This window comes from Apteryx mantelli, chromosome 4 (genome assembly GCF_036417845.1).
Source record: "Apteryx mantelli isolate bAptMan1 chromosome 4, bAptMan1.hap1, whole genome shotgun sequence".
In the NCBI taxonomy this organism is placed as follows: Eukaryota; Metazoa; Chordata; class Aves; order Apterygiformes; family Apterygidae; genus Apteryx; species Apteryx mantelli.
In genome coordinates, this window is record NC_089981.1 from 49,534,780 (window position 1) to 49,550,332 (window position 15,553).

Genomic DNA, 15,553 nt, shown 5'->3' on the forward strand with positions numbered 1-15,553 from the left:
AATGGGGCTTCGTTCTATATGCAATGCCTTTTAGAGGAAATGGTGGCAGGGCAATGGCATGCTACCATCATCTGAGAAGAATGAAGTTTAGCATGGCCCCTCCCAGAGGACTACCAGCAAAGGCTAGGAAAATAGCTTTCTCTTGCACTGCTTCCAACCCAGTAAGTAGTGGAGACAGCTGCTTCAGGGACCCAGACCAGAGCAAGTCCAAACAAAACCCCAGAATACCTATAGTGTCAGCTTCTCAGCCCTAACTAACTGCTTTGTTCTGCTAATCCACACTGTGGCACTAGTCTACTTGCTAATGTAGATGTAGCCACAGCTGTCACATACCTGATCAAACTAGGGTTGAGTGAGAGCAGCCTTTTGGCAGCAAGTCCAGCTAGTATGTGAGTCAGCCCCCTACTGCAAGTTATCAGCTTTTCAAAGCTTACAACCAGATGTCAAAGAGGCTGAATTCTGCCTGAGAAGTTAATCAGCATTCTTCTTTTATTCATAAGATGTATAGAGCAAGACTCGCTGAACCTGCTGAAGAAGTTTCAGAATCTCATGGCTAAAGCAGATGCAACAACAGCACATATTGACTCAATGGCACAGTGATTTGTTTAACAGTTTTGAAGTCACCTATAGGATGGTGGCTTTGTATCCCAGGTCTGTGGAGAATATTGACTGTGTCAGTTATAGGAGAAGTGGTAAAGATCCTGTTTGACAGCCATGAGCAAGCCAGGAACTCCTCTGCTACCCCCAAGTCTTGAAGAAAACACCACACTGGGAATGGCATCTTTGGACGATGGGTGGGGAGAAGGGATGGTTCTGAGCAGATAGGCATCTTGGAGGCTCCAGATTCTGGTATAGCAATCCTGACCAACTGCAGAGGAAAGGACATCAGAAACCAACACCACACAAGAGGTGTTGTACACAGCTCTGCAATATTTTCATCAGAGAAGCAGAAGGAGGTTTACGGGAAAAAAACCTGCCCATTTCCACACACACAGAGCAAGCAAAATGCTTATTAACATTTTAGGAGACAGAAACTCTATACTGAATACTGTAAAGGCGGGGAAAAAAGTGCATTTCCTATCAGTCAATAAAAGGCATGATAAATCAGTTTTTCAAATGCTTTCCTCAGTATCAGGCTCCTAAGCCAAAAAACCCAACTTGTCAAATTAAAAAGAACTCTCATCATTGTCACTTGTTGAAAAATCCAAGGAGAGTAGGTTACTGTGTTCATGGTGACTCTGAGAAACTTGGCTATACCATGAGGATTCAGGGGGTTTGCCTCATTTATGATTGTTACTTATCCCTTTACAAACAATCACAAACTGTAGCCAAGTATATTCAAAACAAATGTGAGTCATATAGACAGGGTACAAGGAGTTATGCTTACATGCCAGTGCTTCAGTCCACCACACTACCCACTTAAGCATCAAAGAAAATATACATGGTCTTTTGCCTGTATATTATGTTATTATTTTAAGATTCTTCTTTCTGTGTTGCTTCCCTGAATTTCAAAATCAAGTATTTTCTGCTCTACTCTTGAGACAAGCTGTGGAAAGGATAATGAGACTTTTACTAGACACAGCAGATAAAGTAGTTGAGAGCCACAGAGGAGTCCATAATATTATCTCTTCATTTTCATCATTTACTATGCTTTGTCTAAGGTTAAATTTCTATCTGTTCCAAAGAATCAACAGCCTTACAGCTTCCAACAGCTAAATCTAAGAAACACTCCCCAGGCATAAGAAATCACTGCCAGGTACTCTACAAGTACAGGGACAAAAGTCAACCTACCTGCTGTAAGAAGTCCTTCCTCCTCATTTACATGCAAAGGGAGAACAGCATATTCATTGTGATGGCCTTTGTACTGTTTCACACATTTTGCTGTTCTCAGGTCCCACAGTTTTATCTGCAAGTTCAAGTAATTTCTTTCAAAAGAGGGCATTATTAACAAAGCAGAGACCACTTGATAGTTGGTAAATAAGTGCACGTGAAAGTAGGGAGCAAAGAAGAAGGATCAAAATATGGAACTGTCACCCAGTTAAGTAGTCCACAATGTGAATACCCATTGAAAACACTAATTCCTGGAAAGTATTAAAAAACCTCAGTAAATTGTATTCTTTTTCCACCTTGCAACAGACTTAGTAAATTAAGTAGTTTCCCTTACTTTTTACCAAAGACTACTAATAGAGCCTCAGACAAATCTTAATTCCTTTGAACTACTGCACTGAATAAAAATCTTCAGGCTTTATATGAATCACTTACGTTGGATAAGCCTCGTCTCAGAGCCACAGGAAATACACAGTTCAGGAGACAAATGAGTGAGAGAGAGGGCAGAGAACAGCAATTACTTTTCTCCAAAGAATGGGTGTCCTCCCTCAGACCTTGGATAAGAACCTGTCAATGCCAAGTTACTAAAAGTAACAATATCAAATTCTTCCTAAAAGCCATAAAACTGTACCTTTCCAGCCATATCTGCTGCTATAAGATAATGTTCAGCTTGGAGAAGGCGAATAGATGTAACTGCTGAGTCATGGAAGAGACGAATTGCTTTCCAGCTCTGGCCCTTTCGGTTGCGTTGACGCACATCAATGCTGAAAATCTCACCTGAACGGCAGCCATTGTACAGCACTGGGGTCTGGAAGAATCCAAGAGAAAGAAGAAATGTAGTAAATAAGTTATACAGACAGTAGCCATGTCAAGCTTTTGAGGTCTCCATTGCAGTTGTCACATAATTTTATTCACATGGGCATTAAGAACTAAGAACTAGAGCTTTTATTACACGCTGCAACATTTTTCAGCCAACTCATTAGTTCCATTCAAACCTCAATTATTTACTTGTAAAAGTTCAGCCTGGTACTAAGTAGGAACTTAGTCTAATATAACAGCAAAATGGGAACTGGAATCCTCATGTTCCAGGTTAACCCCTTCCACTGAGGGTTTGCAAACAAGTCAAATAGTATTTTATAAGGGTCTTCCTCATCTTGCAAAATGGAAACAATACAGAGAGCGTTAATGAAATATTTTGAGTTCATTTGGCACAAAACAAACACCCTCCCAAATGTTACAATGCATTGTTACTGCTGCTCTTTATATTTGTTTCATTTCCTTTTACCTCTGTACATTTAACAAAGCTGCCCCTGTTGCCATGGAGTTTGAAATCAACTGATCTTTTTTTGCTTTTCCATTGTGTGCCAGCATCAGATCATATCGGCTCTGTTGTAGAACAGTTGTCTAACAGTAACTGTAATCATAACCTTATGTGATGAGTTCTATTACAAAAAGAACAAAAAGCCCATCAATGAGACAGAGCTCCGAAAAATTAAGGGTATATGTTTCTTTCTACCTGTGTGGCAAACTGTTGTGCTAAGACATCACTACTGGTTCCAAATGTCTGTCGATGCCCTGTCACTACATTGGTCACAAGAACTCGTCGTGTCAGGCCTGAAGAAGACAGATTATGTTCATTTAGCTGTGATGTGAGAAGCAGCTGGAAGATTAAGTGCAAGAAGTCATTCTCCCTGAGATAAAGAGGGTAACTACCCTTGCAGCTCACCTGTACTGAAGCAGTTGTCTGCTTGGGGATTCAGGCACCAAGCACAGGACCAGGCAGTGGATATCTTAAAGCTGCACAGCATTCCAGGTCGATCTCCTAGGAAAGAGGAACAACACATGAAGCATCCATAAAATGGTAAGGACAGGATGATAACTCAGAAAGCTTCTCCTGATCTCCATACCTCTTTTAACATTGCAATTGGAAGCAGAGACCCACAGTGTTACCCAATCAAGTGTCCCTGTGCTACTCGAGAGACAGCACAAAAAGGGACCTCGTGATTTTAAGCTGAAGTCTTGTAGACTAGATAGATAGATGATCATGATAGATAGTAAAATCTATTCAGTAGTCAGAGGGCTGGCCACAGTAGGGAAGAGAAAAGTAACACTTGCCTGACAGCATTAGGTTTGCCATTTTTGCAAGAATATGTGGGCTGGAAACAGAAAACATCTTATTTACTCTAGAACCCATAGATTAGCCAAAGCCTAACCTGAAAGTTTTCAAAACAGTGAAGACAGAAGAATTAAAAAAAAGGGTGTGTGTGCGTGCAGATAGATCAGAATTGTCTCCCTGTTTTTCTTGGCCTGTTTGTTTTAGAAGACAGGTCTGAGTAAGTGAGAACACCCTAGATTTGACTCTTACTCATGTAGCTCCTACACAGCCAACGTCTACTTGATGTCACTGACTTCAATGGCACATCCACCGTGCTCATCCTGACGTCTGGCAACACAGGTGACATGTCTAAAACAAACCACGGTTTAAGTGCTACTTAACTCCCTGTAACTACTTAGCAATGGTCCCTCATAACAATTTAGGAGAGTGAACTAAGGCATGACATGACACTTGGAAATACCTAAAACTGCCAATAGGAAATAGAAGACAGAAGGAGTTTGGTGGAACTCAGGACATCTATGGCACAGGGCTTAAAATGTTTTACCGAGCAGTAGGGCATGCTGGCCAGGTAGCCCTCTGCCTTTCAAAAGTGACTTGTCCAGCTCATGCTAATCCTGTGTATCTGTCTTTTTTTTTTTTTTTTTTTTTTTTAAAAAAAAGCCTCCACAAATAGCATGACATTAAATGAGTCATGGAGCAATTTTACATTTTTATCTATCACAGATTTCGTCTGTATAAACTTAACTGATCATGACAGGTCACCAGGTTAGAGGACTCTACTGTATTAGCATGGTTTTGACATCTATCAAGGAAGTAAGTGCAATGAATACAAAGTCCTACCCCTAAGAACACCAAACATACAAATACTATATAAACAATACAGCTATAGCCATTAGATTTAAGACAACAGGATTCTCAAAATCAACCATGTTTGCATACAACTGAGTGTGATGTCCAGTGCTTGAAAGGGAGCTTCAGGCCAAGACGTTTACCAAAACCTTTCCATCTTTGATTAATCTACTGAACATACTTGAGAAGCTACTACGAGAAAGGATTCTGCAATGATTCTAGATAAGGAAACGATTCTAGATAAGAAAATTTGAGTACCTCTTGTTTGCAGCTTCTGTGGATTAATTACAGGCTGAGCTACTAACACGAAAAATCTCAAATCTCACTTTACAAGTGAGATGTTCTCCTGCCGAAGTCAAATACTACATCATCATAAGCTAAAAATAAACTAGTGCCATGAATGCTGCTTGTTAATTAATTCCTCAGGTCAGTTCTTTGACCCATTCACTTCTTATACTGTTATAGGCTTTCTACACTTTACAAGAATACAACAATCTCACCAACTACTAAAGAAAAAAAATACAGAAGTAATCTCTCCTTCATGCTCTGTTCATACTGTAACTGCTATCCTAAAATAGAAAACAAACAAAAAACCCAACCCGTTCACCCTACCTGGGTTAGAGTTGCTGAACAACGACGCTGGAAGCAGACTGGCACAGCCTGGCGTTTCTGCAATTCCCATGAGACACAGCTTGCTGGAGTGAGTTAAGGAAAACAATGATTTCTGCCTAGAAAGAATCAGACTGCCTAACATTTATAGATGGGAAAAGCAAGATGCTAGACACAGCAGCAGCTCACAATACTTTCCCTTTAGTAGCATCTTCTGAGATCCTTGATATGCTTTACATTTTACAATCAAGTCTCAAAACTTCCTTTCTTCCACAGGGAAGGGATAGAAAGAACTCCAGTTCTAGTCTGTGTACTTACATTATCCAGAAAGAGAATGTGAGAGGAATACTAAGGCATCTCCTGTTCTTTCTAATGATAGGAAGCAAACAAACAAAAAAACAAACCAAACCAAAAAAAAAAAAAAGGATCATTCTTCTCATCTACATGTTGATGATGCTGCACTAATTTAGCCCCGTTTTTAATGGAGATTGGTTCGGCAAAGGGGCGCAGGCACATTGAGGAGGCAAGGAAGACTCATTTTAGGTTATGCTGAAATACTTTCTAAACATTATAGCAGATATGAATAGGATTTTAAACTTGTTTTTCAAGTTCAGTGTGGTAAATCTGTGACATGACTAGATGAAAGCATAAAATAATTAAACCAAACAATCCACAACTCCCATCCAGCTCTGAGCAAGTCTGATGTATTCCTGCCACCTTCTGGATCAGTTCTGAAATTCTTGGCCTCTCCCATGAGAAATTATGCACATTTGCATATTACATCCTCTCTTTTGATACTTCAGTGGTACATCTGTTGTCTGCCATCTCCCACATTAAAACCCCTTTTCCTTCTTCTCTCCTGTGATTCTGCATCTTCCATCACTGGTTCCTCCACCATAACACCAACCTTCCTTTTCTTTTAAGACAAATTTGCAGAAGACACTCTGAAAGTGGCAGAGTGTGATGCCGGTGAATTGCTGCCATTCTCAGCCCTCATTCCCCCATCAATATGCTGATGAGAAGCCCACCAACCCACTTCCAAAGAGTGGTCATTTTGGATATGGCATCTACACTGTTAATGAAGTGGGAAGTCTCCACAGTAGCAAATGTAGTCTTTTGCCCACTATAATATTGGAACAATGCTAGGTACATCTCTATAGCAGCAGCTTACATGAGTCTCACTAACACATGACAATTTCTTCTTTCAATGTTCATAACTTTATTTTTCAGGAAAATATTATTTCTGGGGAAAGCATGTGAGATTTCTTCCTGGAAGTTAACATTTTTGTGCAGCATGATGCAGACTACTGAAAGTAGAACTGAAATGTAGCATTTTTTAAAGGATATAAAACATGAGAATCCGGATGAGTCAATGATGCCCAGCACACAGAATTCACCTTCAGACATAAGAAAACATCATTTTTGTGGTCTCTTGTACAATTCATGAAAGGGTATTTCCATGCAAAGATGACATGAGACTAACGGCTGGGCACTTACGCTTAGCCCACTAACTAGCCCAGTAATGGCACACAAAAGAACATTTTAGCTTCATACTCCTCTAAATGTAGAAGGAGACAGGGCAGCATTCAGAAGTCTGTCCAAACCTGAATTGAGGCATCAAGCATATCCTTTTAAGGCAGCATCCTCAAAAAAATCTGAACATGCAGAGATTACAGAAGTCTGCTGTAAATATTCTTTCTGTTCAAGAACAAACATATTTTCTCCAAACTCATTTTTAAGAAAGAAGCAAACAAATCCTAGTAGTTTCTGGCCTTCAACATTAGTTTTTTCAGCTACTGCCAAGTGCAACTCTGAAGTAAGCACTATCCCTGGAAGGTGGTACCTTCCACATAGCTTTCTCTTCCATGTGTAGGACAGTGCTCCTGAGAACTAAGGCTGGTATAGAGAAATATCAGACAGGGATAGTGCAATTCTCGTTATCAAAACTTCACATTGCCAGATTCTTCCATTCTCTCCTCCTAACCTACTCCCCAGCCCTCAGGCATTTCTACCTTTGCTTTTCAAGGGACAGCATTTAGGGTACACAACTGAAGGAAGCAGGAATAGAACACAGTACCTTGCGGTTTGTGAAGTAGAGGTTGTCATACATCTCCACAGTGAGAGACTCCTTCCCCAAACCACTGAGATTGATGATACCGTATTTACACCCTCCATGTTCTACATCGTTCACAGTGAATATCCGCTCACAAGCAACATCTGCCTGTAAAATAAAAGCATTGTCATACTGGAAAAAATAACTCGAGGTAGCTGGATTAGGTCTAAATTGAAGAAATACGTTAATTCTGATCCCTTCACCACCACCTCCTTTCCATTCATCTCTAAAACAGAGTGGCCACCTCCTTTTTATACACATGCACAGAAAATGCATTCAGTGAGTTAGAAGAGGAGTCAGCCCTTTACCAACAAGAAATACTCCTTCTGATTACACCCATTCTGGTCACTTACTTTGGATAATTAGTGAGCACAGACTGGTATCTGTGGAGGACTCAGCACAACAAATTTTAAGTCTTATGAACTATGAAACTGGAATTTCCCTACACGGCACAAAAGCCTCCTCCTCTTGCTGCATCACACTGCAGTGAAACAGCTGGCATTACACTTCAATTTTTGCCTTACACCATTAAGTTTCCAACTGCCTTCTGGTTTTGGCAACTCATGAAGTGTTCTGTTTACAAGGCCGGAAGCTGGTACAAGAGAACTTCTTGCATTCAAGACCTCTCTTGCACACATAGTACCATCAAAAACAGTAGGAACTGCCTTCAGAGTATCAGATGTGAAATCATTAGTGACATCTACATAGACTCTAGGGACCACAGACTTCATTACTCGACAAATTCTTCTCCTCCATTTTCTTCGTCTTCCCTAAAAAACAAAAACAAACACCTCCCCCCCACCACCTAATTATCCACTCAGCTATCCACTAATTATGACTCTTGTGTATTTCTCAAGAGAACATGCTGGTCAGCTCCAAAAATCATTGTCATATCTATCCTTTTCACCATTTCTCCTTTCTAGGCAAGGAACAGCCTCTTCCTATCTGTTGTAAAAATTACTGAGCACAGTTTTTGAGAACTAACACAACCCAAATAATTCATCCTTGAAAGAAGAATCTGACCTGTAGGATTCAATTACAAGAGCCTGAATTTCCAACAAAGACAGGCTCCCTTTATCTTAAAGGCTTAACAGCTCTCATAACATACCACAATTATCTTAAAATTGCTGGTTCCAGCGACTGAAGAATCTGGACTGTGAATTTCTATCTTCCTCCTCTGCATGCAGTTTACTTTTAATTCATGGACTAGTCTGTAAAAGGGGGGGGGGGGGGAAAAGGTATGCCTAGGTTTAATGTCAATGAAAAGTATTGTGGATAAGAGACAGAACTGCTTCTCAGTCACAGAAGATAAAATGCCTGAAGAACTAGCAGGCCCCAGTTTCACTTACATAGCCCATGAATATGTGCATCTTCCACAGCTTTTTCATTCCATTATTTCAAGCCCCAGTATACCTTTGGTAGCAGAAACAACAATATACTAAGTTGCTGATTTGCCTTCTATGGTATTACTGAATCTGAGTATAGAGATTCTAAAGGGGGCTGGGGGTGAGTCTAAGTCAGCTGAAGATCATTTATATAAAGGAAAGCTGCACTGTATTTATAAAGCACAATGTGGCAGAATAGCATATATTGAGAGAAGTGCAAAGTTTTACACTCCAATTATTTGAGATTAGGAAATATTTTCCTCAATCCAATTCTCAGCACTTTCGGGAAGGTCTGTGAACACTTCTCTAGATGTGCACGATTTAGTCTGCAATGGAAAACAAGGCAGGATCTGATTATAAAGAAATATTAGTCATAATAACAAAATAGTTATATGTTCTTCTCTTGTCCTAACTGGAACAGCAGAGAATGCAAAAAAACTGACAGGAAGAGCCGCACTAACAGCAGAACTTGGTAGTGCAAACAGAAAAGAATTCAAATAATTTTACCTGCAATAACTTGTGGAGCTGAGCAAACCCAGCTGCCTTCTTTGTAACAGCATAGATGAGTTCAGTCCAGCCCTTGCTGTTTTCTAGAAGAGAATAAAATAGAAGCACATTCAGTTATTTGCTTGTTTATGATTCAAACAGCCATGGATCCTTGATGTTTTGTTAACTTTTTCCTCTAGCCTACATTTATATAAAGAATAAAAATAAAAGTTTTAGAAGGTCTGTAAAACACATTCCAGTACCCTCTCCATAGTCTACTAGGGCAAGCAGAAAAAGAGGAGAAATATAATCAAGAGCAAATTCTCTGAGAGAAGCGAGGTGCTCCTAAATACAAAAACTGAAAAAAAATCTAGCCATTATCTGTACTTGACATAATCAACAGTACCATCTTGAGGTGTGAAGTCATCTTCTGGTTTCACTATAACACCTTAAATTCTTAATATATAGCAAAACTTTCTATCACCACAAGACTACTACTAACTATGCAGTCTTTCTGTTGCACTAAACTGCTTTTCCATTCATCACACTTTAAAATTTCATGTGAACACTTTAAATACTGGGGACAGCAAAGGACAGAATATTTGGCGGAGATTAGGAGTAAGAAATTTTTGATAATGCTCTGACAAAGCAAGTATTTAAGAGTCAAAACGTTTGCATCTGGGACCCTGATTCAGATATCTGATTCGACAGCCAGATTTTGAGAAGAGATATATATCCACAGTTCCCATTAAAAACAACCTGGCAAGCAGCCTTTTGGAAATTAAACTAAACTGCTCATGGAAACAGCCAAATTACGGAGACATCTGTAGCATTTTCACAGTGAAGATAGAAGAGCTGAATTGCTGGTTGAAGTCAGAACTTCATTACCTATGGAAAAAAAAAATACTGCACTCCTCCCAAGTGAGAGCATTTGACACAGCACATTTAAGCTGAGCTACAACTACTGACTTGTAAAGCCACAAAACTCTTGGTTTTCAGGTAATTACAAAATATCCTTGTTAGGTATTTTACCCAGACTACTGATATTATTCACCAATATTTACTCTGCTGTAACACTTTATGCCTTAAAATTTATGCCTGGAAAGCCTATATGCTAAAGGCAAGACCAACTTTGTTTTTTCCTGCCAAAAAAATAAGAATTCTTCACAGAAATATTGTTTCAACAGAACTTCATTAGTACTGTTTCTCAGGGTTTGGGAATATGATCAATGTGTTTGTTTATTAAGCATGTGGAAAACCTACAATTAAGACCCCACTTTACAAATCCCAGGCAGGGATTTGAAACCTGGCATCCGATATCCTGAGTAAAATGTAACTGCTGGACTACCTGCTGTTCTGAGCACAGCTCCTGTCTCTTTACAAATTTAGTTTTGGAAATGGCTTGTTTTCATTCCTGTGTAAAACAAACAAGTTCTTCAAGAACTTCAAGGACTCTAAACTCTCAGCAAAAAAGAATTCTCATTTTCCAGCCAGCTTAATTGAAGGAGTTTAGCTTGTGATCTGTCCTGGGTCAGAACACAATAAAGTCTAATTTCAATCTTTTTCAGAGCCTACCTTCTTTTGTTTTTCTTCCTCTTCTAAGAGTCTCAGTCTTTTACATTCCATCGCCTTGTACTGAATTCTCTCCTTGGTGAGTGGGTTGCAGTTATTATGCCCAGGCAGTAGACGAAAATAGCGATTCTTTTCCGAGTCATAGTAAAATCCCGGCAGTTCTTAAAGGGGCAAACAACAGGCAAAATCATACAGGTAACTAAGTTGCTTTAAGTTTCTTTTTTGACATGCCTCATCTTCATAGGAATGTCGAAAGGTTACAAAGCTCAAAGCTGTTACTCCCAGCAGATCCCAAGCATGATAAACAGACTGGGAATAGATAACAGTGTTACCTCTTATCAAATAATTGCTGACAGCCACTTAAAGGAAAGTTTGCAAATGCAGTGTCATTACACAAGTACAGAAGGGATGCCAGCAAGATGAAATTCAGACAGATCAGAGAAGCAAAGGGAAAGGCTTTTGCTGCAGAACAAAAATGACTATTCTTCATAAATCAGTCATGAGGGGACACTGTTGGTTAAAAGACTAGTTAGGGAAGTCTCAAGCAAAATAATTGGCAGCTAAGCATCATCCAAATGGAAATAAAGTGATTCACTTCCCAAAACATGCCACCTTTTCCTGAATACATATGACAGATTTAGATACAGGCAAGAGTACATTTTGACAATATACAGATGCTCATTCCACAGATGGATTGGGAAGAGAGAAACATTCAATTTTAGTGCTTCGCTGCCTGGGTAAATTCACAGTAGACAGGCAGAACACTTCTGACAGACTCATAATGGTGGACTGCCTCAAGGCAAAGGATTTTATTTGAAAAAGGTGAAAGTTAACACCTTCATCTCATTTCAAGAGTTTGTATTTAAACCTTTTGCTATTGCTAGAAATTGAATTGTAAACAGCAGCAAAAATAGATCATTTTAAATACATCTCCTTGTCAGCATCTCTTAGGTTTCAGCTTGGCAACAAACAGCCAAGATTTATTCAGGTCAAAAAAATGTAAAGTTAGTTAGTGCATCTATTGATAAGGTTGTTAACAGTGTGCTGCATTCAGTATATTTAAATCGATTCTATAGCAACAAATGCTTTGCAGGGTACATATTTCTAACAGGCTCACAACTTCTTAAGCATGAATGGGTTGATATGTAAGAGAGTCAGTTTAAACTCTGTTTTTGTCTGTTGTTAAGAGGTTATACAGTCAGTGCTGTTTCAGGACTCTCCCATTCTGGAGAAATGTATGTTACTACAAGCTTAACTTTATTAGGGATGTACATATGAGCCCAGAAACCAGAATAAAAAAGGGACATCTTCCTCAATAGTACTGTTACTGTATCAAGTTTTCTGGTTGCCTCCCTGATTAATCAACAAACAGATCATTCAGCCACCAGACAATACCTCTTAAAGATTACAAAATACATTGAAGGAATATCAATGACTTTGGAAAAAATATAAAGTCATGGGCAGCTGAGTTTTTAAAAAGGCTGAATATTGTACATAGGTTATAATTTTTATATGCTGTCTTGCTTTTTTTGCTTATTAACAGTTTTTGTTGAAAGATCTATTTTATAACATCTTCAGCTCATATGAGAAAAGAAACAAAGTTATTTTCTTCCCAAGCCACACTTGTAGAGAGAAACAGAATCCTATTTCTTCAGTTTATGGCTTGGCTAAGCGCACAAGTTTTCAAACATGAGAAAGGCTTGTGGGCTTGAAAGTGTATTTGTCCCCACCTACTACACCTTTTTAGATCATCTGATATCACTTTTCTCTACAAACTTTTCAATTTATATCCTTCCTTTAACACCATAATAGTAACACTGCTACTGCTATTTTTTTTTTTCATACGGTTAGCATATAGGCGCTGATTTTTTACTAGTAAACATGGTCTCTTACCTGGTGCTACAGAGTTCTGTGTTAAACTGGAAGGAGAATTTTCACTGTTGCTGGGGCCTGCATTCACAGGGGACTGTGTCTCCTCCTGTTCAGGTCTAAAAGAGAGTATTGCCTTCAAGACAGGCTCACAACTGTCCTACAAACCTTTATTGGAAAGGCTCCTGAAAGCAGTTTGTTATCACATTAATAGAGTACAATTTCGCAGGGCTGTCATAAGCACACTGTGTGAATCACCATACACCAAATTATAAAAAAGAAACAGTAAAAATGTTTAGCCTAAAAACCTCTTAAGAACATTAGAGACATCAACATCTTAAAAGTCTTTATTATTTGCTAAAACATTGGAGGCAGATTCTGATTGTAGGCCTGCCTTTAACACCTCAGCAAAACATTAATTCTTGGCATTTTACTAACTCCTCTTGTATTAAAAAATAAAAGAAAACAAAAAAACCCTTGTAAACATGGGAACTCTTTATAGCATAAAGTGAAAGAGACGGCATATGTAAAATCTTGATGTCAGATAAAAAATATTTTGCTATGGTCTTCAAGACATGAATCTTGCTCATGAGGTTCTAAAAGAAGCAAGCTAAACAAAAATCCGAAGAAAAATCCAAGGAAAAAAACCTCTCTACTTTTGTCATCACTACTGCAGTTGATTCTAGGTAATTGCAGCTTATTTCTTTTTGAAATCATTAGAGTAAACACGTTCAATACCAATGAGTGAAATTCATTCGGATGTTTTCCGAGTCACCTGTACAATTCTCACTTTTCGAGACGGTTCTTATTACATGTCATCTTATAAGCATTAGGCCAAGACGCTTTACACGATTTGTAGTTTATTGAAAACAAACTGACACAAGGATTCTAGTCCTAATGCAGGCTCTATTACCGTCTGACTGTACAAGCTTAAAGTAGTTAAAGAGCATAAAAATTCAATAGATGAAAAAAAACCAACACACCAAACCAAAATACTTACAGCTTTTTAATAAAATCATTTTTTAATTTTATATTCATGGAATTAGAATCCATTCATATCTCTAACTTTTCTTACATAAGAGTTGCTGCATTAACGCTCTCTCACTCTCTGTCACTCTCTCAAAAAAGTTTTTTAGATGACTAAAGCAGAGGATCAGCCCATACTATTCCTGCAAGAGAGACCAACACAGAAAAGAGAGAGTTCTAAAGTTCAAGACCTACTTTTCTGAAAGAGTCAGTTTTCAAGGAAGTGAATTATTCCTACAACCCTCTTTTTTTCAGTTACCTGATCTGCTAGATGTGGTAGTTAACACCTACTTTACTGTACATTATTAAAACATTTTTAAACTTTTAGGGAGATCCTTTAATGACAGCTTTTATACCAATAGACACTGAGGGGTAAAACAAATGCGGGGGGGGGGGGGGGAAGTACTTCATTTTTCTTCCCTGAACTACCTTTGCATATTGATGAAGAGCTTACAAAACAAGATCAGGCAAACCCAAAAGGATTAGTTCAAGGTAACACATCTCAGTTTCAAACCAAAATACAGTTGCGAGCACGTGATGAATTTCCAAAGTTCAATGCAACTCCAGTCCTACCAGGAATATTTTTGATGACAGGTATACCAGAAATACTATCATCTTGATTTTTAGGCAGCAACCATCCCATTTCTGGATAGCTACCATCAAATTGAATCAGGCATCACATCTAACAGCTTAACCTGTCTTAAGTACAAATAGCATATACTTGCCTTTCAGCATAGTTACTGTGATTGGTTCTTCTATACCGATGGTGATGGTAACTTTGTTTGAGACTGTTCCATCCATGCTTTTCTTTACCTCTCCAGTAATTTCTCTTCATTCCTGCTTCCAAAGCAAACATACATATTTTAATTCTATTTACCCAAAAGAGTCCAGCATACTAGGTAGTCTCTTAACGCAGCTTTTTTTCCAACCAGATTTCAGATAGCTTCATATTGGCCCAGTGATCAAAATAAAGAAACACACAAAAGAAAATAACTTACTTTTAAAGAAGAAAAATACACACAAAGCGTAAGGGCATCAAACCTTAAAGAAGGAAAGGCAGAACAGCACCCCAGGCCGCTTGAAGGGAGACCGACATAAGCACGGTGTGGTTTTGTTTCTCTCTTGCACGCAGTACGGATAAATAATCTCGTACGATCCAAGATCACGTGCTCAGGCTGGAAGGGTTGCGCAGCTAAATTAAGGACTGGCGCAAAGCTTTCAGCGCACGACCCTTTCTCCGAAGAAGGGCGCTTTCACGACACGGGGGCAACGCGGCGGGACCAAGGGCGGCCTCCCGCTGGGCCCGCCTGCCCGCCGGTACCGCAGGGTCGCGCCGCGAGCGGGGCGGCGCCGGCAGCTGCCCCAGGAGGCCTCCGCTCCCGCGGCGGGCAAGATTCAGCCGCGGCCTTCGAGGCGACGCTGCCCGCGGCCCGCCCGCTTCCTCCCGCCGGGCCGGGCCGGGCCGGGCCGAGCCGGGCCACGCCACGCGCAGCCGCTGCAAGCCGCCGGAGCAGGGGCTGGGGCTCGGCCAGGCGCCCCCGGGCCGGGCCGGGCCGGGCCGGGCCTCGCCAGCGCCGCGCCGCGTCGCGCCGCACCCACCGCAAGGAGCCGCAGACCCCAGCACAGGCGCAACCGCCGCCCCTCGCCGCTTCCACTCAGCCGCCGCAGCTCGGCCCCCCGCCCCCCCCCAGACAGCGCGTC

General features: G+C 40.1%; 1 protein-coding gene across 6 annotated transcripts; it reads right to left on the reverse strand.

Moving 5' to 3' along the window:
* Positions 1 to 464: 464 nt before the first annotated feature.
* On the reverse strand, positions 465 to 15,519 carry DCAF4 (DDB1 and CUL4 associated factor 4). 6 transcript variants are annotated; one of them, XM_067296532.1, is made up of 15 exons: positions 15,452 to 15,519; positions 14,578 to 14,689; positions 12,851 to 12,945; positions 10,961 to 11,118; positions 9,407 to 9,489; positions 8,623 to 8,725; positions 7,479 to 7,622; positions 6,749 to 6,798; positions 5,405 to 5,484; positions 4,193 to 4,291; positions 3,554 to 3,649; positions 3,344 to 3,441; positions 2,459 to 2,635; positions 1,792 to 1,906; positions 465 to 868 (listed from the first exon to the last, which is right to left on the reverse strand). In XM_067296532.1, the coding sequence occupies exons 2-15, from the start codon at positions 14,685 to 14,687 to the stop codon at positions 675 to 677; spliced, it is 1,602 nt and encodes a 533-aa protein (XP_067152633.1). In that variant the 5' UTR covers positions 14,688 to 14,689; positions 15,452 to 15,519; the 3' UTR covers positions 465 to 674. The 6 variants fall into 6 exon arrangements, with proteins under 6 accessions (XP_067152633.1, XP_067152636.1, XP_067152634.1 ...); XM_067296535.1 differs by lacking the exon at positions 15,452 to 15,519 and adding an exon at positions 14,894 to 15,271; XM_067296533.1 differs by lacking the exon at positions 15,452 to 15,519 and adding an exon at positions 14,851 to 15,271 and having other exon boundaries at positions 14,578 to 14,692.
* Positions 15,520 to 15,553: the final 34 nt, after the last annotated feature.

Excerpts from the sequence above, each read along its gene's own strand:
- DCAF4 (XM_067296531.1), bottom strand. The coding sequence starts at position 14,708 with ATGTTTGCTTTGGAAGCAGGAATGAAGAGAAATTACTGGAGAGGTAAA. Across the intron at positions 8,726-9,406 it reads AGCTCCACAAGTTATTGCAG|ACTAGTCCATGAATTAAAAG; the intron begins GTAAAATTATTT and ends CCCCTTTTACAG. Across the intron at positions 869-1,791 it reads GGAAGGACTTCTTACAGCAG|TTGGTCAGGATTGCTATACC; the intron begins GTAGGTTGACTT and ends TTTCCTCTGCAG.